Source organism: Chiloscyllium punctatum, chromosome 42 (assembly GCF_047496795.1).
Source record: "Chiloscyllium punctatum isolate Juve2018m chromosome 42, sChiPun1.3, whole genome shotgun sequence".
Lineage (NCBI taxonomy): Eukaryota > Metazoa > Chordata > Chondrichthyes > Orectolobiformes > Hemiscylliidae > Chiloscyllium > Chiloscyllium punctatum.
In genome coordinates this window covers 22,223,023-22,246,518 of record NC_092780.1, presented here as the reverse complement: position 1 = coordinate 22,246,518, position 23,496 = coordinate 22,223,023, and the positions used below count along the sequence as shown (strand labels likewise).

The following is a 23,496-nucleotide window of genomic DNA, read 5'->3' as shown; positions in this document are numbered from 1 at the left end:
TATATCTTAAGTTTCTCCCAAGCTTTAAACTTGCTTTACCCTGCTCTGTAATATCACAGTGTTGAAATCACGACGTCTAACTTTTAATTACTTTCGTAGGACCTGAAAATCAATATTCATTTGTCAGAAGTTTCATTTCCGTCAACTACATTTTGTTTTTATGGCAAACATGACATAAATTAATATGCAGAGGTTAAGTTATCTCATGCTTCCCTTGATTTTTTTGACAATTGGTAGCTTCCTGCACAGTGAGCTCAAGTCTATTTCACAGACACTGGACCAACCAACTTTTGCCAGCCTCCCACAACTTCCAATGGTCATTTGACCTGATGCAGTTTTCAGCAGTTGCCATTATATTCTCCACTCTTCAAATACACATTTCAAACAGACATTATATGAGCTGAGCTAATTAGAACAGGAGGGAGTTTATGTGTAATACAAACTCTGGCACAGAACAATCAAACTCAATGATCCATTTCTGTTGATTTTATGTACTTATAAATAATTTGATGCACATTATGCAACAAATACTGAAGATCTATTTCAAGATAGATTATGATTATTACATACACAACTCACAGCATGACAATCCACTAACCAACCACCTCTGAAATTTCCCATTTGTAATAAACATAAATATCTAGAATATGGTCATCTTAAAGGACAGTCTGGTACCTCTGTGACTGAAGAGCTCTGTGAGTATGGTGTTGGCAGAAGTGATGACAGCAGATGACTCTGATGGTATGTGATTGAGGAGATCCATGATCACTTTTGCTTTCTCTTCCTCTTTTTCACTAATCCAGTTGGCATTTGAAAGAAGATCCAGATCAGATGGAAGATTGATCTGTCCCAGAACCTGTACCACGCAACAGAAAATGCTTATTAATCACTGAGGAAGTTACTGAAATGGAGAACCATAGACATAGATCCCAGCTCACGCAGAATTTGGCTTGAGAGCTGCAAATGAATTCTTCATTATGGCATAGACATATCAGAGAATATTATTCTGGAGCGATTGCCTTATTTTATGTTTTGTAATGTGATTGTCAACTTGAACCTGCTGTCTCTTGTTTTTTTGAAAAAAGTTGTAGATATCAATTTTCTTTGGAAGCACTGAACTCCCAATTTCCTTTATAAAATAGACTGCCAGGAAGACAGGCCAGTAGTAATATATTGGGTGAAGAAAATTGGGAGGAAGAAAATTTAAATACCTATATTATAGGCAGCACAGTTTTTGCACAGCTCATCTGTTTAGATGAGGGTTTGGTGTGTCCTCATAGACTAATCAAATAATCCTTGTCTTGACTCAAGGTAATCATAATGGACAGTGCTAAGATCACAAAGCAAAGGGACTGCCTACTGAGGTTAAAAGGAATTCAGGAATAACAAAGAGCACTTTTGATACTTATTTTTAAACATAACAATCAAGCAGCATGAATATACAAGACTGAATCTTTCTTTGGGCCAGAACCATTCTGAATTATTTAATGCATGCATCTTGCTGATTAAGGTCCAATTTTGAGATAGGTTTCCTTCATGCAACCTCTATTTCTCAGGGGGCATGTTGGAACTAGTACACTGGTCTGCTTTCATCTTGGAGACACCAAGGAGAGTTTGGCAGGTATTCTCCTGGGCTCTTGGAAACCACAGGACTTTAAAATGGTTCCCAGTGAACTGAATAAGCCATGTGTCAGTCTGAAGTTCTCAGGGTATGTTTCCTCAACAATTGGAAATTTCAAAGCAATATGGTGAAATTATCGATTTTTGAGAAGATTTGTAGCTCAGGTTGGTGATAAGTATGTAAGTTAGCTCGCTGAGCTTGAAGGTTTCTTTTCAGGTGTTTCGTCACCATGGCTAGGTAACATCATCAGTGAGAGTCTCTGGTGATGTGCTGGTGGTATGTCCTGCCTCTCTATTTCTAGGTCTTGGGTTTCTTAAGGTAGGTGATGTCATTTTTGGTTCTTTTTTTCCCCCAAGGGAAGGTAGATAAGGTCTAAATCAATGCGTTTATTGATGGAGTTCTGGTTAGAACCAGAAATGATACCTCAAGAAACCAAGACCTATAAATAGAGAAGCAGGACATACCATCAGGGCTTCACCAGAGACTCTCACTGATGTTACCTAGTATGGTGATAAAACATCTGAAACCAAACCTTCAAACTCAGCAAGCTAACTTATATATTTATGATGTAATTATGCACAGTCCGGTCCAATAAGACCTTTCACTGTCTCTGTACTTACTGAACCAATTCAATTCCACTGACCACAACATTTTGGAGTTCCTTATGGACTGTATTATGCTTATCTTACTTATACTATATCCTATTAGAAATTCTTGTGAATGTATTTTATGCGAAGTTTAAGTATTTCTGTCCAATTGACACTTTTGTTTATCATGACATGATATAAATGTAAGCATTTTTATGCAGGAAGCACAATTTTCCATAATCCGATGCTCATTTTAACTCAAAACCAGCATTGGAGGGTTGCCCATTGATTCATCATTTGTATTATATAATATGTAGTTTTAAAATAAAACAATGATAATGATGTGCAACAGTTCAGTGAGTAATATGTATTTGATAGGATATGCAACATAAAGCAGGGTTACAAAGCTAAAGGTATCATATTAGTGATCATGTGTATGACAAGGCAGCAAACCATTGAGAGATAAACCTCATTACATAACAGCTGTATGTTCCATCGGCTCAAAATTCCAACACAATAATATCTCAACCATGCACATTTCATGCACACTGCTGCCTCAGCCAATCACACAGCAATTACAACCACTTCATTTGCTTGTAGTAGCCTGATCTCCACAAAAACAACTGTCACGTTCTGCACATCCTACCTGACTACTGCATTAAGCTGTAACCAAACCAAACATATGCTCAACCATTTAGGAGTCACTCACATTGCTGTAGGTTTGAAGTCACATGTAGGGAAGACCAGATAAGGATGGCAGATTTCTTTCCTTATTATTATTATTTGTGTACTACATGGATTTTTATGATAATTGATAGCTTCCTGGTTACCCTTCACTAAGTCTAGTTTAGTTCCCAAATAATGAACTGAACGTAATTCCACTGGATGTCTTGGTGGAATTTGAACCCACATCCCCAGAACGTTGGCTGGGCTCTGAGTTACTATTCTAATGAGATTACCACTACATCACCGTCTCCTCTCATTTCAATTTTGGTGGTCCCCACCAAACTCACTTCTGTAATGAAACATCAATTCCTTACATTCAACATCAAATATCCTGCATTAAAGATTAACCCTACTTAAAAAAATGTGAACACTAACAATCAAGTGCAAAATAGGAGAAAGTGGATGGATGTTGAGGGTGAGTTGTGTGTATCTGTGGTGCATGTACAATGTGTAGCCCTCTTAAAATCTTCCATGTTTCAACAAATGGAATCCCTGGAATCAACCTGTTGAACCTTCTCAGAACTGTTCCAGCAAATTCAAGAAAGAGATGACATTTTTTTTAAAAAAGGGAAGCAGCTAGTCTGAACTAGAGAAAAGGAATCATGAGTGAGTTTATCAAATTATTGGACTGCAGCCCTGTATTTTCTCCATTTATTTTAGGTCTTCTGCAAAAAATCACAGACTTATGATGACTTGCTACAACTGTTCAGGGCATTGACAAAACCACATCTGGATATTACATACAGCTTTGGTCTCAATATTTACGAATGAGTGTATTTGCATTGGAGGTAGTCCAGAGAAGGTTCACAAGGATGATGCCTGGGATGATGAGGAATCTAGAGTTCAGTACAATGATGAGTACAATGAGTTCAATCATTGAAATACAAAAGATTTGAAAGGAGCTCCACACAGTAGAGGCTAGGAGGGTGTTTTGTCACATGGAGAATCAAGAACTCGAGAGGACAGTTTCAAAGTAAGAGGTCTTCCGTTCAAGTCAGAGGTGGGAGGAGTCTTCTCTCTCAGAGATTGTGAATCTTTGGATTTCTTTTAGTTCAGGATCAGTGGAGGCTGGGTCATTGAAGATGAGTTAGATGGATTTCTGTTTGATAAGAGTTATAGGTTTGTGGGGGAGTGGGTGGTTGGGGTGAGGGGTGGGGGAAGAAGTTATTCCGAGTACCATTTCTTATATTTTGATGCTCTGTATGACTTTCTCTCTTGCCCTCATGTCAGAATTGTTCAGTTCAATTTTTCTTCAATGTCATGGCCAAATGAACTCATCTCTAGCACTTACAACACCTGAGTGCAGTACTTCGGAGCCCCACCACAACACAGAACTTGAACCAGTCTGTGGGCATCATCAGTAGCCTTTAAACAGTGACCTATGAAAATTAGATTTATTGTCTGTAATTTTATGATAGCCATTTAGCTCAAACATTGAGATCTTGATCTTTGATCCGTCTGAAGGAACTGAAATATTATTTTGTGAATTGCAATTGAAGTATGACTACAGTAGATACACTGTACAATAATTACTGAATGCAATCCAACCAGACACTGCAGCACAGTTCCTACTTTAGTGCAGTGTCAGCCAAACATTACTCCTATCACTCATCAGGGTCACAGATCAATCAAACCCGTCTCATCTTCTCTACCAATCAGTAAATGTGTCTCACTGTCCATTTACAAAGCTATGGAATTGAACCCACACAGAAAATGCCAGAGAAACTCAGCAGGTCTGGTAGCACACTTGGGGAGAGAAACAGAGATAAGATTTTGAGTTTGGTACGACTCTTCTTTAGAACTGAAGAGTCATACTGGACTTGAAACTTTAACTGTTTCTCTCTCTACAGATGCTTTCAGACCTGCTGAGTTTCTCTGGCATTTTCTGTCTGTTTCCACTTTCCGGCATCTGCAGTAGTTTGATTCTATTATAATATGGACTATAGTATAGACTATTGGTCTCTTAATTCACTAACAAATCAATTTGGAAGTGTGGCATGAAGTAAGCGCAGTGAAGTTATTTTAACCTACTTCTCAATACAGGAAGGTGACTGAGTACCTCAGTTTCCACTTGGGGACCCTATAGCCTTTTGGACTCAATACCAAATTCAATAACTTTGGGGCTTGAGCTCTGCCATGTCCTTACCCCTATCCCCATAACTAAGCCTTATTATCACATAGTCTGCTGTTGCACATTACCCATTGTTAGCCACTAACAGTCCCCACTGACAGCTATTCACCCTCCAAGCCAGATCATTATTCATACCTTTGATTGTCGAACTGTTCTTCTTTCTCTGTTTGGGCTCTATCCCCACCTATTGTTTACTCCTTACCCTCACCCCATTCTCTGCATCTAAACTGGCAATTTCCTAGCTACCATCACTTCTGAGGAAGGGTCAATCAATCCGAAATGTTCACTCTTTATTTCTCTCCATTGATACTGTCAGACCAGTTGAGTGTTTCCAACAATTTCTATTTTTGCTTCTGAGTAAATTAAGTTGGAATTTTGATTCTATTAATTGCAGTCAAGTATTAAACAGTGGAGTATGGAGTAACAAAACAGTAACTTTATTCCTTAAGAGATCATTTGGAGCCTAGTATATTGATTAGATGCAACTATGACACTTCATTCACCTCAAACTCTCTTGCTATTCCTTCATCACAATTCTTCTTGCCTGCAAAAACCAATATTCCCCAATTATTTGTTGAGCTCTGAGTTGAAATTACTACAGACTTCATGCTTTCCTTCTTGGCCCTCATTTGCTGAAATTAACACTCCTTTGTGGTGTTTCTTTCTATCTTCATCCCAACTGGGAGAGCAAGAAAAGTATGGACAAGGCCTCATTCCTGATCTCAAATGCCCACAGTTGATGAACAGAGCTGAGGCACGCTCCCATAGAGGGAAAGGAGAAAATCAGAAATGCTTTCTTGAGGTCACTATTATGCACCATTCATCAACTGCTTGTCACTCTGAAAAACGTCTCTTCCCAAAAGGATGGAGTGCAGGGTTCAGGAAGGTTATGGGAAGGCTAAAAGGGAAAATAGTAAAATTATACAGGTATTAGTAAATAAGTAAATGCGTAGTTACTTTGGCACTTTCTCTCAATCACCCTCCATTGCAGTATAATAATTTTCTGTGCCAATTATGGTAAAGTCGTTGAATTGAATCGATTCTGATCAGCTGATTTAACCTTTTTTAATAGGAGGGTGAATTTGCTTTCCATGCAAATATAGGCAAGACAGCAAGCAAGCTAGTCAGCATCTCCAAATCTTATTGTATACTGACTGCTTTCCTTCAAATGTTCCTCTGTCTTGACAGGGGAACATTCTAACTTTGATTTGGTGTCTCACCTTATTTACAACAGAGATTTGGTGCTCCAATGTACTGCCTCTGTAGATCTCATGGATTTGGAAAAAAAATACAATAATAAGTAACAGCATAAAAGAAGAGGGTTCTGAAGTATCAAAATATTGGCCTACATTTAAAAATAATTGGACTTGGACTTCCATGAAGAGACAAGTCTATTTTTGCCAATTTTTACCACTGATAGTAGAAGCAGGTTTACCAGAGAAGAAGTGGGGTATATGTCCAACCATCTTCTTAATGGGCTGGTGCCAAAATTATTCCACCAACCTACCTGAAGGTTCTCCCCACATCTGGTACCAAGAGAGATTCGATGTTGAAAACGCCCATTGGCACTTGAAGCGGCGCTTTGAGAACGACGAAACTGAAAAACAATTACAATGAGGTCTTCTTGTCTAATGCAGGCCAGCTGCAGAAGAGTCTCTGAAACTGGCAATGCCAGGGAAGACACCTTTTACCAATGATGCTGGAAGGAATGGCTACTGCACTGTTCTGGTCAGTGACTCATACTTACTCATATTGGCACTTGATGTGAATTGAAATAAGATTCCAGATAACACTAAAACCTGGCAAACCTGCAGTATTAAGTTGATGCTTTGGTGAATTATTAGGTTCATCAAAATATGGGATACTGGTGCTGATAAAATTTGACAATGCAGCACCTTTCCAAATTCATGCACTCAATGTCAGCATTAAATATTCCCAGGTCGGGCTTATACATTTTAAAACGGTGGTTTTACTATAAACTGCAAGAATTAGAAAAGATGCTGCATTAAGTACTTCAGGTCAGTTTATGGTAAATGTAGAGGCAGGGTAAAACTCCCTTTACTCTTCCTGAAGAATGTGCCATAATTCCAATCCATTTCCAACACAAGTCACTTTTATGATCCCTGGTTGACTTTGCAAGTTTTAGTGCCAAATTGAGCTAGACGATGTGACATGATCATATCGTAGACAGCAATTGGTTTCAGGCTGCCAAAAATCATTGCATGTGGAATCTTTAGACAACAGATCGCTAGATTTTCCATCTGGTACTGATTTGCAACCCAGTTCCTGAGGTGTGCTATCCAAATCCATAAACAAAAGAAACCTATGCAGTACTGTTAATTAAAGCAGAAGGAAAGCGTTAGGGAGTACATTCAATATATACAGGACAATCACCTAATTAGTGTTTCCAGAAATGCCTATTTCAATGATGGTACTGCACCATCAAAATTCCTCTATGCATGGATTTCAGCCAGTAGCAGCACAATGCCTAATGCACCTTGATTGGGTGCTTCACTGATATTGTTGTTGACGTTACTGGAGTATAGTAAAGGATATGGATTCAGAGGGAGCCTAGCAAACTGGATTACAAGTTGTTAATATGGCAGAAAACAGGGAGGAGGAGTTAATGGGAGTATTTCAGAGTAGTTGGAATTGGCTACTGGTTCTGTGGGGAGGAGGAGAAGGTCAATTCTAGAGTCATTTCTATTAGTTGTGTGCATCAACTAATTGGACAGATATAGGGAATGGTGTTGAAATTCACAGATTATGCCCAACTAAAAGGTACAATTCTTTAGAAGACCAAAGGAAGCTGCGAAGAGATATTAATGAGATGTTAGATGAGCTAAAATGGAATTAACTGGAAGAATGAGGTGAGATGTTAATATCAAAGGCAGTAGACTGAAGCATTGGGGCAAGGTAGAAGGATTTCAGTTTACAGGTTAACAAGACAGTAAAGACTGCACCTCTGGCTGATAGCACAAGAACAATATAAATTAAGGTGTTGGATAGAGAACCTAAGAGATACTGATAAGGTGATATAAAATTTTGAAGAAGGCTTCAGTTGGTGTCCTGAATGCTGTGTTGACTTCCACCCTGTTGGAGGACTTGAAGGCTGGTACAACCAAGATTTGCTTGGATACTCCTTGGTAGATGCAATGCAAACATGCAGGAACACTTGAAACGTTCAGACTTTTTTGATAGAACACTACAAGATTATGCCAAAAATATAACATTAAAATAATGAAATAATGGAACAAAGGAAGTTGATGGGCCAGAAATACAAGATTAAATTCAAAAGATTGAGGACAGCGAAGAGGAGAATTTTTATTTTAAACAAAGGAAGATGAGAGGAATTCTATTCTCGGATTGTGGATGAGCTAGGGGCTAGGTCACCAGAAAATATTAGATAGGATAGACGAATGCATGAGAAAAGGGTTGAACAAGGTTCAGGAACAAAATGTGCAAGTGGGATTAAAACTAAACTCCTAACTTGGTTGCGCTGAATGGCTGTTACACATTGGTAACACCTGTGTATACTGGTCCGTTTGCCAAGCTTTGAATTTTATATGAAGGACCTCCAATTAAAACTTAGGAAGGCTTTCTTTATTCCATCCTGTATTATGTTTGTACCTGGGTTCTTTAACTGTTACACAATTGATCAATTGTAGGGAGACCCCACCTGACCCCAAAGTGAATGGGTACAAAATACACTGAAAAGATACATTTCCTCAGAAGTAAGTTTTCAATATTATTGGTGGCACGGTGGCTCAGTGGTTAGCCCTACTGCCTCACAGCGCCAGGGACCTGGGTTTAATTCCTGCCTCGGGTGACTGTCTGTGTGGAGTTTGCACATTCTCCCTGTGTCTGTATGGGTTTCCTCCAGGTGCTCTGGTTTCCTCCCACAATCCAAAGATGTGTAGGTGAGGTGAATTGGCCATGCTAAATTGTCTGTAGTGTTAGCTGCATGTAGACAGGGGTAAGTGTAGGGGAATGGGTTTGGGTGGGTTGCTCTTCAGAGGGTCAGTGTGGACTTGTTGGGCCAAATGGCCTGTTTCCATACTGTAGGAAATCTAATCTAATCTAAATTGATTTGCAAAAATTCAATATAATTTTTGCACAATTCCATTTCTGTTTAATATCAGGTAAATGGCACAGTGGCTCAGTGGTTAGCACTGCTGCCTCACAGCACCAGGGTCTTAGGCTCGATTCCAGCCTCAGGTGCCTGTCTGTGTGGAGTTTGCACATTCTCCTCATGTCTGCTTGGGTTTCCTCCGGGTGCTCTGGTTTCCTTCCACAGTCCAAAGATGTGCAGGTCAGGTGAATTGGCCATGCTAAATTGCCCATAGTGTTAGGTGCATTAGTCAGGGGGAAATGGGTGTGGGTGGGTTACTCTTCGGAGGGTCGGTGTGGACTGGTTGGGCCGAAGAGCCTGTTTCCACCCTGTAGGGAACCTAATCTAATCTCTTGTTCTAAAATAACAGGGAAGGAAGTTCAGTAAGTGTGAGGTAATACTTTTAAAACTTGTGAGAGCATTTCACTGTCTTAAACGTGAATTTGAAAATGGACTCTACATCAAAAATATTCCACCCACACTTTCCTTCTGTAATAGTGAAAAACAGAGCCACACTTGAGATTGAAATCTATAGATCTATTCTTTGACACTTCAGGGATGAGGAATTGTTAAGAAATTTCTGTTCTTAATGGTGAAATATAACAATGATCTCGGATTATTTGATATTATTTTTTGAGGCCAACCCTGAAGCTGTTCCAGATAATTGAAAGGATCACGCTCTGATTCACTCTGTATTCAGCCTCTTTACTTATACATTCATTTGGTCTCATTTCCTCTGATTCAGCATAAATACTGATGAATCATTCGTTTATTATCGTACACAAGTTGGGGAGAGTTTAGAGAACTAAAGATCCAAGTATCCATGGTACAATTATTTATAATGTGTAGTATTACAAAGGATAACTGTTGGTTTTATTTAAGTTTTGACTTTCTAGGGCAGTTTCTGACATTTGGAAGCTTTATCCTGATCAAATAGGTATCTAGTATTTGACTTAAATCTTTCACCTACATGATTCGTGGCAGTATTCAATCATAACAGAAAATACCCTCAGATACTCAGTACCATTACCAGTTCTTCCCATTTGTCCTTCACGTCTACCTCCTGTCAAGTAGGGTCTAGCAATGTTGTGGGTGGGACTGCAGAGGGTAATAAACAGTACACCATCTCAAGATCATGAAAACTTGCCTATGCATACTCCACTGAGCACTTGAATGTGGGGGTATCATTATTACACCCAAGGGCAGCAAGGACTTAAAAGAATCACTGCAGCAACTTCTGAGTGACAGAAAGAATACCAACATAGAGACCTGAGACAGTATGTAGGGGGTACAAGTTGGCATTAGGTGGACTGACACAGGTGGTGTCGGAAGTGGGAGGAGTCAAAAGATTAAAATGATGGAGTGTCTAGTTGCCTTTTTCTATATTATTTAAGCATGAAAAAGTGACCAACTGCTCGGCTTTCACACTCTACTGTGTGGAATATCAACCCAATTAGCTATCCAAAAAAAGGAAATCCTGATATACCATAATGAGCAAAGCAAAATAATTTGACTCACCTTTCTGTCATAGTCCTGAAGACCTCCAGAATTGTTCAGAAACATCACTTTCAGGGGTTGCATTAACTTGGCAATTGTTGCTGTGACACACAAGGAATTTAGAAGCACTAATTGTCCATCAGCGGTCTCTCCCACAGAACAGATGATAGGAATGTGACCAGACTCCAGGCTCCAATTTAACAGATCTTCCTCCACCGAAATTACGTTCCCAAAACTACACAATAAAAATCAGAGTCAACCCTGTTGTTACTCTAGCTCTCGTTGGCAGTCAAACATAAGAAATTGAAGTAGGCCAAAAGGCCCTAGGTTCACTATAATTGCAAAATGAATGTGAATTAAATTAAAATGATTAAATGCTTTTATGAAATAAATAGATATAAACTATTTCCTCTAGTGAGGAAGTTCAGAGCCATTGAGCAGGATATTGAGAGAGAAAAAGAGAGTGACAGAGAGAGAGAGCATATGTGTGTCTGAGAGAGAGAGTGTGAGAGAGAGTGATGGAGAGAGACAGAGAGCATGTTTAGAGAGAGTGTGAGAGAGAGTGTAAGACAGAGAGAGAGCGTGAGAGAGAGGGAGTATGTGTGTGTGTGTGTGTGTGTGTGTGTGTGAGAGAGAGAGAGAGAGAGAGAGAGAGAGGGGGCGAGACCATTCAGCTGTGAAGACTGGAAGCACTTCAGAAATAGGGCAGGGGAAATCCAGAGCTTCGTCTTCCAAAAAAGCTGGAAGGGCTTGGTCACTTGAAAATTTACAAATGAAAATCAATATACTTTGTTAGTCAAATGTACTACCTTATACAGAACTAAGTTGAATAAAGGAATTAAGATACAGATTTGTTATAATCCAGTTGAGTAATGGTAAAGGATTGAGTGACTGAATGGGTTCCTCTTGCTCTAAATTTTAACCAAGACCATTAAAGCAAAAATCATGCAGCCTTTTTAGGCTAGATATTCATTTTGTTGAATGTGAGTGATACCCTTTATTGATGGATAGTCCTATATTTTCCCAAAAATAACTTAAAATCCAATAGGGAAGGAAACTCTGCAAATCTAACCTGCTCTGGCCTATATTTGGCTCTAAACCCACAGCAATGTGCTTGCCTCTTAAGTGCGCTCTGAAATAGCCGAGCCAGCCACCCAATACAATGCTAGATAAAAGACGTGAAACTAGACAAACCACCAATCAAGGCACCAGAAATGACAATGATGCACACAGCCCTGCCAACCCTGCAATATTTTTCTGCTAGTATCTAAAGGCTTGTGACAAAATTGGGAGATCTGTCCCATGGACTAATCAAACAACAAACTGATGTCGTCAATGCCAATGAATAACACTGTCCAGCAAATTTACCAGATTCCACCTTCACCATCCCCAGGTATGTCCTTTCTCAGCAAAACTGCCCTGGGAGACCTTAACAATGCTTTAGACCTCATAAGATCTAGAGGCATTAAGTCAAACATGGGCAAACAGACAACTCCCCTACCCCAACCCACCCATTCTTAGAAGAAGCATTGAGGGTGGCAAGGGCACAGAGTCTACCCTGCGTGGGGGACTTTGACATCTATTACCAAGAATAGCTCAGTAGTCCCACTACACACTGGGTTAGCTAGGTCCTGAAAGACAGAAAAACCAAAAGAACTGCATTTGCTGGAAATCAGAAGCAGAAATTGTGGAAAAGCTCAGCAGGTCTGACAGCATCTGTGGAGAGCAAGAAGCATTAATGTTTAGGGTCCAGTGACCCTTCTTCAAGACTGAGTTCTGAGTTGGATTGTTTGAGCTATAGGGAGAGGCTGAATGGTATGGTGGCTCAGTGGTTAGTACTGCTGCCTCACAGCGCCAGGGACCCAGGTTTGATTCCAGCCTCGGGCGACAGTCTGTGTGGAGTTTGCACATTCTCCTTGTGTCTGTGTGAGTTTCCTCTGGGTGCTCCAGTTTTCTCCCACAGTCCAAAGATATGCAGGTTAGGTGAATTGATCATGCTAAATTGCCCGTAGAGTTAGGTGCATTGGTTAGAGGGAATGGGTCTAGATGGGTTATTCTTTGGAGGGTTGGTGTGGACTTGTTGGGCTGAAGGGCCTGTTTCCACACTGAAGGGAATCTAATCTATTTTCTCTGGAGCATAAGAGGCTGAGGAGTGACCTTATAGGGAAGTTTATAAAATCATGAGGGGCAGAGATAGGGTTAATAGCCCAGGTCTTTTCTTCAGTGTAAGGGATTCCAAAACTAGAGTGCCTAGGTTTAAGGTGAGAGGGGAAAGATTTAAAAGAGACCGAGGGGGATACATTTTCACACAGCAGGTGGTGCATGTATGGAATTAACTGCCAGAGGAAATGGCGGAGGCTGGTACAGTTACAGCATTTAAAATGAGAAGGGTTTAGCGGGATATGGGCCAAATGCTAGCAAATGGGACTAGATTAATTTAGGATATCTGGTCAGGTCGGACAAGTTGGACTGAACAGTCTGTTTCCATGTTGTACAGCTCTATGACTCTAAGACATCCTCTCTGAATTCTCCCGAAAGGAAATAGCTGCTTGACTGGGCCTGTGGCAGGTGGTGAGAGCACCAACAAGAGGGAAGATATACTTAACCTTGTCCTCTCCAATTTAAGTATAACAGCTCCATCTGTCCATGATTGCATTAGTAGGAGTGACGAGGAGGAACTGGCAGTGGAAAGGATGTTTCCCCTTATGGATGAGATCAGAACTGAGGGCAGTGTTTTAAAATTAGTGGTCACCCTTTGAGATCAGAGATTAAGGGAATTTTTTTTCTATCAGAGGGTTGCAAATCTCACCTGGTCTGGAGCTCTGACCTATTGGAGCTCTTTCAGTGAGAAGGCTGTGGCAGGAGAATCGCTAATGTTTTTTAAAGCGGGAGGCAGGTTAATTCTCTTATTTCACAAGTATAATATTATTGGGGGGGTAGGTCGGAATGTGGAATTCAGAGCACAAGCAGATTCCCCATGATCTTACTGAATGGCACAGCAGATTTGAAGGCCTGAATTGCCTACTATTACATACAGAATACTGAATGGCCTGGACAGATTGGATGTGGGGAAGATGTTTCCATTGGCAGAAGAGACTAGGAGCCGAGGACACAGCCTTCGAATAAACCTTTTAGAACGGAGATATGGAGAAACTTCTTCAGCCAGACAATGGTGAAACCATGGAATTCATTGTCACAGAAGGCTGTGGAGGCTAGATCAGTGAGTATATTTAAGACTGAGATAGACAGATACTTAATTATCAAGGGGTTCAAGGGTTATGAGGAGAAAACAAGAGAATGGGGTTTAGAAACTTATCAACCATGACTGAATGGTGGATCAGATTCAATGGGCTGAATGGCCTAATTTCTGCGCCTATGTCTTCTGGTCTTCTGTTTGTGTGTTTATATATTCACCACACATTCCTTGTGGAGATGAAGGTCTGACTTTATGTTGAGGATACCCTTGGCGATAGCGTTGTGCTGAATGGGAGAGATTTTGAACAGACCTAACAAGTCAATCCCTCGAATCCTAAAGGCACTGTGGCAGTCAGAAGCAGCCAGTACTGTATTTGACCATAATCTGTAAAGGCATGTTCCAACATATCCCCCCTCTATCATGAACCACCAAGGAAGAGTGCAAGAGGGCACACCTAAAAATGAGGCATCTACCTGGTGAAGTTACAACACGGGACTACTCATAAGCCAAGTGAGAAAAGCAGTGTGCAGTAAACAGAGCTAAGCAACTTCAAAACCATTTCTAAACTCTTCAGTCCTGCCATATCCAGTCATGAATGATGGTGGACAATTCAACAACTTACTGGAGGAGCAGTCCCCACAATTATCCTCATCTTCAATGATGGGGGAATCTAGTTCATAGAATCATAAAGTCCCTGCAAGGTGGAAGCAGGCCATTCTGCCCATCAAGTCCACACCGCCCCTCCAAAGAGCAGCCCACCCAGACCCATCCCATCCCTGCATTTCCCATGACTAATCCACCTAGCCTGCACATCCCTGGACTTTATGGGCAACTTAACATGGCCAATCCACTAACCTGCACATCTTTGGACCATGAGAGGAAACCACGGCACCCGGAGGAAACCCACGCAGACATGGGGAGAATGTGCAGATTCCACACAGACTGTCATCTGAGGCTGGAATCGAACCCAAGTCCCTGGCACTGTGAAGCAGCAGTGCTAACCACTGAGCCACCATGACACCCATCAGTACAAAAGACAAAGCTGAATTATTTGTGTCTATCTTCAGCCAGGTGTGTCAAACACATGATCCACCTCAGCTGCCTTCTGAAATCCCCAACATCACAGATGTCATCTTTAGTCCATTTGATTCACTCCATGTGATATCAAGAAATGACTGAAGGTACGAGATATTGCAAAGGCTATGGGGCCTGGCAACATTCCCACAATATTACTGAAGACTTCTGCTCCAGAATTAGCCATGCCTGTAGCCTTGCTGTTCCATTAAGCTTCAACACTGGTAGCTGCTCAACAATGTGGAAAACTGCCCAGGCATGTTCCGCCCTCAAGATGCAGGTCAAATCCATCAGTCTACTCTCAGTCATCAGTAAAAGTTGGAAAGGGTTATCCACAGTGCTATCAAGTGGTACTTGCTCAGCAATAACTTGCTCACTAATGCCCAGTTGTTGTTCCATCAGGACTACCAAGCTCCTGACCACATTACAACTTTGGTCCAAATATGAAAAGTAAAATGAATTCAGGAAGGGAAGTGAGCTGTCCCTGACATTAAGGCCACATTTACCAGAATGGAGCAGAAAGGAGTCCAAAACTGGATACAATGCAAATATTCTGCATTGATTGCAGTTATACATAACACATAGGAAAATTGATTGTCTCCATTGGAGGTCAATCATCTCAGCTCAATAATATTACTGCGTAAGTGTAATCTGCTAGGCTCAGGCATCCGAGGCTGCTTTTTCAATAACCTTTCCTCTATCCAACGCTGAGAAGTGTGGATGTTTGCAATTGATCACACAATGTTCAGAAGCATTTGCAACTCTCAGGTATTGACGCAGTCTGTGCCTAATTGGGGTGACACGGTGGCTCAGTGGTTAGCACCGCTGCCTCACAGTACCAGGGTCCCAGGTTTGATTCCAGCCTGAGGCAACTGTGTGTGGAGTTTGCACATTCTCCCCATGTCTGCGTGGGTTTCCTCTAGGTGATCCGGTTCCCTTCCACAATCCAAAGATGTGCAGGTTAGGTGAACTGGCCATGCTAAATTGCCCATAGTGTTAGGTGCATTAGTCAGAGGGGAAGTGGGATTGTGTGGGTTACTCTTCGGAGGGTCAGTGTGGACTGGTTGGGCCGAAGGGCCTGTTTCCACACTGTTGGGGATCTAATCTAATCTAATTTCACTAAAACCTGGGTAACATTCAGGTTTGTGTTGAAAAATGGGAAGTAACATTCATGCCACACAAGTGGCCACAATGATCAGTTCCCAAAGAGAATTCAGCTATTGCCACTTGATGTTCAATGGCATTATCATCACTGATTTCCCCAGTGCCAACAAGGTTTACCACTGTGAGAAACTGAACTGGACCAGCCATACAAATACAGTGGCTACAACAGCAGGTCAAATGTTAGGAATTCTGAACTGAGTAACTCCCCTCTTGACTTCCTAAAGCCTGTCTACCATGTACCGCATAAGTCAATAGTGTAATGGAAGTCTCTCCACCTGCCTGAACGAGTGCAGCCCCGACAACACTCAAGAACCTTGATACGATCCAAGCTCACTTTACTCATATCCTATCTGAAATTGACAAAGCAAATTGGCTGCACTTTGTATCATCTACAAGACGCACTGGAACAACTTACCACATCTCCTCCAACAGCACCTTCTAAACCTTCAACTTCCAGCACTTCTACAAGGACAGCAGATACATGGGAACACCCCCATCTGCAAGTTCCCCTCGAAGCCCCACACTATCCTAACTTGGAATTACATTGCCTTTTCTTCCCTGTCATCGGGTCAAAACCCAGGAGCTCCAATCCTGACAAGGTTGTGTGTATCTACACGACATGCGTTGCAGTTATTCAAGAATGCAGATCGCCACCACCTTCTCAAAAGCAAACAGAGATGGCCCGAGTCAATGACCCTCAAAATCCCAGGAATTATGAAAAGAGAAAACTAATAAATAAAATTAATGGTGCACTGTTCTCCTGAGTAGAGGAGGCCTTTCCTTTCCAACTTGATGTATTGACTTTTTTTTTGTGGGAGGGCGGAGCGGTGGAGATGGGACAACAATTCCCTTTTTAATGAAAAATGCAGAATGCCTATTCTTCTCTAGAAGAATGATTTGCTCACAAAATCAGATACATTGTTGCAATTTAAAGCTTCAATTTCTATGATACTGTTGCTGATGTCTTAGCAGGGAAAATATCCACATATTTTCTGCTTAAAGGAGGAATTGTATTGTCCATATTCAAGAGATTAGCTGCAATGGCTCAGCACCTGCCACAGCTTACTGGTGCTAAACAAGCACCGTGATCATTGAGAGACACTTAGCACATAGTTGTGAGAAATAACAGTTCCAGGATATGGTCTTGACTCCACGAGTCGGGAATGCCATTTAGTGCCTCTCTTCCCTTTTCCAGCATTACTAATCTGAGAGCTAGGGAAATTCAATCACTGTCTGAAAATTGAACATTTTTCCAATTTGTGCTATATGCAATTTACAGTGAAGCAAGAACGTATGATTCTTAAACAATGATTTCAAAGCAGTTATTTATCTTGGTACATCATTGACATTCAATGGAATTCGTGAAGTTCCAATCTATGAGTCATTGATGCTTTAGTATTTAACTTTTGACTTTTGTACTAAAAGTTATATGTACCTGTTGTGAGACGAAGACTCCTCTGCTCTCAGTAAGGAACCTCCATTAAAAAATGGCATGATGACAGCTGAATTCCTATGCAGTGCATCAGTTAGGAGCCTGCAATTCCTGAGTAATAAGGATTTGGTTTCAGTGAATGAATCGAATCGCTCTCCAGCCTGCTGACATGAAAATCCTATCACGACCACAGGTTTCATGTCCATTCGCTGTAGGAAAGCCAGGCCGAATGCCAGACTGGATACCATCTCTTTCGAGTAAAAGACCTCTTCGTCCACCTGACAGACATTAAGATAAGTTAGCTAATACCACAAATCCCTTCTGACTGCAATAGTTCTATTTTCAGATCATCAACATATCACACATTTAGCTGCCGCATCATATAGCTTCTTGTTAGCTTCTTTTTTTCACACCATGGGTCATATGAATCCTGGTTCAGTGTGTCTTTCTGCAGCCTGCTCCTGACCTCAAGATCCATCTGAGCTAACCATGTCCTTGCTATTTTAGTTCTACTGAATTTTAAAATGAACCAGACGCAGACACTTGGGCCTGGATATTTCAAGGAGTTGGATGACCACTTTGTTCCTGATTTAACAGTTGCACTGAACTCCTAGTTAGGAATTCTAATCCCGGATCCTACAGAAACATGGAACAAAGCTGAAACGAATCCAATTCCTCCACAGAGCAGGATAACCAGGGAAGTCAATCTACATTTGCTTCAGTTTTATTGGAGCTTGGTGAGACTGCACCCAGAGTACTGAGTACAGCTTTGGTCTCCTTATCCCAGGAGACAGAATATTACCAGAGAAGGAGTGTAACAGAAGATTCACCAGACTCGTTCCCATGGAGAGAGATTGGACAAACTAGACTCTAAGAGTTTTGCAGAATGAGAGGTGATCACACTATAACCCACAAATACTTAAAGAGATGGATAAAACATATTCAGGAAAGACGTTTCCCCTGGCTGGGGAATCTAGTACCAGGATTGCATAATTTAAAAATGACAGGGATGCCACTTGGTCTGAGATGAGGATTTTTAAAAAGAAACTCAGCTGGTAGTGAACATTTGGAATTCTCAGTCTTTGAGTGTGATTAAGGTTGGAGATTGACAAATTTCTGATTATCAATCGGGCACAAGGTAAGGGGCACAGTGATCAGCCATGATCATATTTAATGGTGGGGCAGGGGTGAATGGTCTCCACTTAAACCTACACGCTCTTCTGCAGCAGCCAGTGTGCCACCTTCTGAGATTCACATATCCTGCAGCTCTGCCAGACAGAGACCGGTGGCAGGTGTGATCTTATTACCAGGAGAGCTTTAGGCTGCTGGTGTGGACTGGGAGAATCAGGTGTGGGAGTGGGGGTGGGGGAGGAAGCTGATCAGGGCTGGTTGACAGGGATCCAAAGGGTGTAAGAGGTCAGGGGAAGGTGTATGCGTCTGAACTTCTTCCTGGGGTCACTATTCAGATAATAGGAGTGAAACTCTCTGAACGTTCCAACTTTAAGGGTTTTTCTCCCCCACTCTCCCTCAGAAGGTATCAGATGCAGAGGAATTTTCCTATGGAATTTTTCATTTCCAAGACAATTCCCAAGGATTCTGCTGCAGAATTCACAGGATCATGATGAAATGTCTGTACTGTGGAAATAACAAACTCTCTGACCACAGGAATCCCAGGCCTTTGTTGCAGCGATTCTGTTCTGTCAACTTGCTCACTGAAACAAAACAGTCATAATGCAATTTTATTCTTTGAAGACATTCATTTTCTCATGATCGTTCATGCTTCCTTTCATTAACAGAAGCACAGGTGAGCATGCAATACAAAAGAAACCTGCAGTATAATATCTCATAAAGATCAGATACCTGACTGAACCCTTCTGTCAATGTTATAAATTACAAGATTTGGAGATGCTGATGTTGGACTGGGGTGTACAATGTTAAAAATCACACAACACCAGGTTATAGTCCAACAGGTTTAAATGGAAGCACTAGCTTTCGGAGCGACACTCCTTCATCAGGTCATTGTGGAGTACACAATTGTAAGACACATAAGATATGCAACAAGGAAACAGACCTTTCAGTCCAACTCATCCATGCCAACCAGATATCCTAACCGAATCTAGTCCCATTTTCCAGCAATGGCCTATATCCCTCTAAACACTTCTTAATCATATACCCATCCAGATGCCTTTTAAATGTTGTAATTGTACCAGCTTCCACCACTTCCTCTAGCAGCTCATTCCATACAGATATCACCCTCTGCGTGAAAAAGTTGCCCCGTAGGTCACTTTAAAATTTTTCCCCTCTCACCCTAAACCTATGCCCTCTAGCTCTGGATTCTCCCAACCCAGGGAAAAGACCTTGTCTATTTACCATATCCATGCCCCTAATGTTTTTTTAACCTCTATGAAGAAGGATGTGGAAGCTTTGGAAAGGGTGCAGAGCAGATTTACAAGGATGTTGCCTGGTATGGAAGGAATGTCTTACGAGGAAAGACTGAGGGCCTTGAGGCTGTTCTCATTAGAGAGAAGGTTGAGAGGTGACTTAACAGAGACATATAAGATAATCAGAGGGTTAGATAGGGTGGACAGGGAGAGCCTTTTTCCAAGTATGGGAACGGCAAACACGAGGGGACACAACTTTAAAGTGAGGGGAGATAGGTACAAGACAGATGTCAGAGGTGGTTTCTTTACTCAGAGAGTAGTAAGGGTATGGAATGCTTTGCCTGCAACGGTAGTAGATTCACCAACTTTAAGTGCATTTAAGTCGTCATTGGACAGGCATATGGACGTACATGGAATAGTGTAGGTGGGATGGGCTTCAGATTGGTATGACAGGGCGGCACAACATAGAGGGCCGAAGGGCCTGTACTGCGCCGTTATGTTCTATGTTCTATCCCTCAGCCTCTGACACTCTAGGGAAAACAGCCCCAGCCCATTCAGCCTCTCCCTACAGATCAAATCCTAGCAACATCCTCGTAAATGTTTTCTGAACCCTTTCAAGTTTTCCAACATCCTTCTGAGAGGAGGGAGACCAGCTTTGCAGACAATATTCCAAAACTGGCCTAACCAATGCCCTGTACAGCCACTACATGACCTCCCAACTCCTCTACTCAAAGCTCTGTCAAATAAAGGAAAGCATACCAAATGCTTTATTCACTATCTTATCTACCTGTAACTCCACTTTCAAGGAACGATGAATCTGCACTCCAGGCCTTTGTTCAGCAACACTCCCAGGACCTTACCATTAAGTGTGTAAGTCCTGCTCTGATTTGCCTTTCCAAAATGCAGCACCTCGCATTTATCTAAATTAAACTCCCATCTGTCACTCCTCAGCTCACTGGCCCATCTGATCAAGATCCCGTCATACTCTGAGTTAACCTTCTTTGCTGTGCACTACTCCTCCAATTTTGGTGTCATCTGCAAACTTACTGTATCTCTGATGTTCACATCCAAAAGATTTATATAATTGACAAAAAACAGTGGACCCAGCACCGATCCTTGTCGCCCACCACTGGTCACAGGCCTCCAGTCTGAAAAGCAACCCTCCACCACCACTCTCTGTCTTTTTTACCACATTTTCATGCACACACAGTTGGGGACCTGGAACACATGCCAGCAGAGTTGGTAGAAGTGGGCACAATAATGTCATTTAAGATGTATCTAGACAAATACATGAATGGGCAGAGAGCAGAGGGATACAGATCCTTAGGAAATAGGTGACATGTTTGGATAGAGGATCTGGATTGGTGCAGGCTTGGAGGGACAAAGGGTCTGTTTCTATGCTGTAATTTTCTTTGTTCTTTGATCACTCGGAGCAGATTAATTGGCAGTTTGCATGGATTTATTTTGCAGAATCATAATTGTTATGTTGCAGGAAGAGACTACAGGTATTCAGTTCCATCATGCTTGAACCGGCACTCTGAAAGAGCAACTTCATTCACTGCCCACTGCCCCACCTTCTGCCCCGCTCTGTACAATCTTACACTTCAGATAATGTTCTGATACACTCCTGAATGATTCGATTGAACTTGCCTCCTTCACAGTCTACTTATCAGCGTGTAAGCTTTCATTGCTGAATTCCAGCATTTCTTTTAACCTTGGCTTTCATTTTGCATGTCCTATGAATTCAGTATTCTGCTGTGCTCGGTTATTTAGGCTCCTCTGACTCCAATGTATTATTTACTGATTTTTAATTGGTAGGCTGTTAAAGATTGGAGACAAGCAGGCTTTTGAGTGGTACAACAAATGTTACTGCTTCCTGGGAAAGTGAGCTTTTGTTATTCCATTTTGTTATCACATTATTCACAAGCACTACGACACAATCACATTATCAGCATTCAACCATTTCACTTGTCTCACTCAAGAATGATTATTTATATGCAAAGCAGCTGTAACAAACCGAAACCGAAAGTGATAAGGGAATCCTAGCATATCAATTTGGTAAGTTAAAATACTGTACATGCTGGAAGTCTGAAACAAACTCAGAACACTGGAGAAACTTCTCCATACAACCCTGAAGTTTTTTACTCCACAGATACTGCTAGACCTGTTGAGATTCTGCAGTGTTTTCTGTGTTCACACCACGTTGCTAGCTCACTATTTATCACTGCTGCAGTTTTGACTTGATTACCAACTTCTATGATGCTAAAGCTTATCCATAATCTACAAAGCGTGACTTAGAGGTGTGCTGGGATACTCCCACTTGCCTGCATGAGTACAGCTCCAACAAAACACGTAAAGCTCAGCAAATCCTGGTCAAATCAGCTCATGTGATTAGTGCCACATCCAAAACGTTAAACACTTACTCCCGTCACCATTAATGTACAATGGCAACAATGTGTTCCAGCTACAAGATCACCGCAGCAATTCACGGAGGCTGCACCTTCCAAACATGTGAGCCCGACCACCTGAGAGGACAAGGGCAGCAGATGCAAGTTCCTCTCCAAGCCACATACCATCGTGACTTGGAAGCATGCCTCCATTTCTTCACTGTCACTGGGTTAACAGCATTGCAGGTGTACCTACATGATGTGCACTCCAGCAGTTCAAAAAGCAGATCATCATCTCCATTGAGGGCAATTAGAGTCATAGAGTCCTTGAGATGTATGGCACAGAAACAGACCCTTCGGTCCAACTCGTCCATGCCGACTAGATATCCTAAATGAATCTAGTCCCATTTGCCAGCACTTGGCCCACTATCCTCTATCCTCTAAACCCTTCCTATTCATATATACATCCAGATGTCTTTTTAATGTTGTAATCGTACTAGCCTCCACCACTTCCTCTGGCAGCTCAATGCATACACGCACCACCCTCTGCATGAACAAATTGCCCCTTATGTCCGTTTAAATCTTTCCCCTCCCACCCTAAACCTATGCCCTCTAGTTCTGAACTCCCCCACCCCAGGGTAAGACCTTATCCATGCCCCTCATGATTTTATAAGCCTCCAGGGAAAACAGCCCCAACCTATTCAGCCTCTCCCTATTGCTGAAACCCTAAACCCTGGCAACATCCTTGTAAATCTTTTCTAAACCCTTTCAAGTTTCACAACATCATTCTGATAGCAGGGAAATGAGAATTGCATACAATATTCCAAAAGTGGCCTAACCAGTGTCCTGTGCAGCCACAATATGAGCTCCCAAGTAATTACTTGTTTTTGAACAATCTCAGAAGTCTGCTATAACACTTCTTTAAATGCCCAGACATAAGATTAAAACATTGAACATCACAATGCTCAGATGCTATTAGTAAAGGAAAACTTAGAAGTGGAATACAAGACACTGCACCAGCAGAACCAAAAGACAGTCCTTCTTGGTTAGCATTTAAAACTTGCATTTTTCAGGTTAAATTTTGCCAATTCTGGCTGCATTGTCTGGCAAGAAAAAGGACACTCGCAGAGAAAATCTGAGGCAAAGAAAAACAGTATAGGGTCAAACTGGGAAGATAAAAAAAACAAAA

General features: G+C 41.5%; 2 protein-coding genes across 6 annotated transcripts in view; one reads left to right on the top strand and one right to left on the bottom strand.

Moving 5' to 3' along the window:
* tmem101 (transmembrane protein 101) overlaps positions 1-23,496 on the top strand; it is a 121,646-nt gene that overhangs the window by 35,643 nt on the left and 62,507 nt on the right. The window contains exon 5 of one of the 3 annotated variants that reach the window (XM_072561632.1): positions 6,703-6,740. The exons of 1 other annotated variant lie outside the window; for it this stretch is intronic. In XM_072561632.1, coding sequence (XP_072417733.1) covers positions 6,703-6,725 — 23 coding nt within the window. In that variant the 3' untranslated portion in view covers positions 6,726-6,740. Of the gene's footprint in view, positions 1-803; positions 2,060-6,702; positions 6,741-23,496 lie in introns of those variants that run through there. One more of the 3 variants, XM_072561633.1, reaches the window with a different exon arrangement.
* Positions 1-23,496, bottom strand: part of nags (N-acetylglutamate synthase) — a 49,527-nt gene that overhangs the window by 18,792 nt on the left and 7,239 nt on the right. The window contains exons 2-5 of one of the 3 annotated variants that reach the window (XM_072561625.1): positions 17,543-17,817; positions 10,695-10,908; positions 6,573-6,662; positions 676-856 (exon numbers count right to left, since the gene is read on the bottom strand). In XM_072561625.1, the coding sequence (XP_072417726.1) occupies positions 676-856; positions 6,573-6,662; positions 10,695-10,908; positions 17,543-17,817 (760 nt within the window). Of the gene's footprint in view, positions 1-675; positions 857-6,285; positions 6,334-6,572; positions 6,663-10,694; positions 10,909-17,542; positions 17,818-23,496 lie in introns of all 3 variants that reach the window. The other 2 variants (XM_072561626.1, XM_072561627.1) reach the window with 2 other exon arrangements.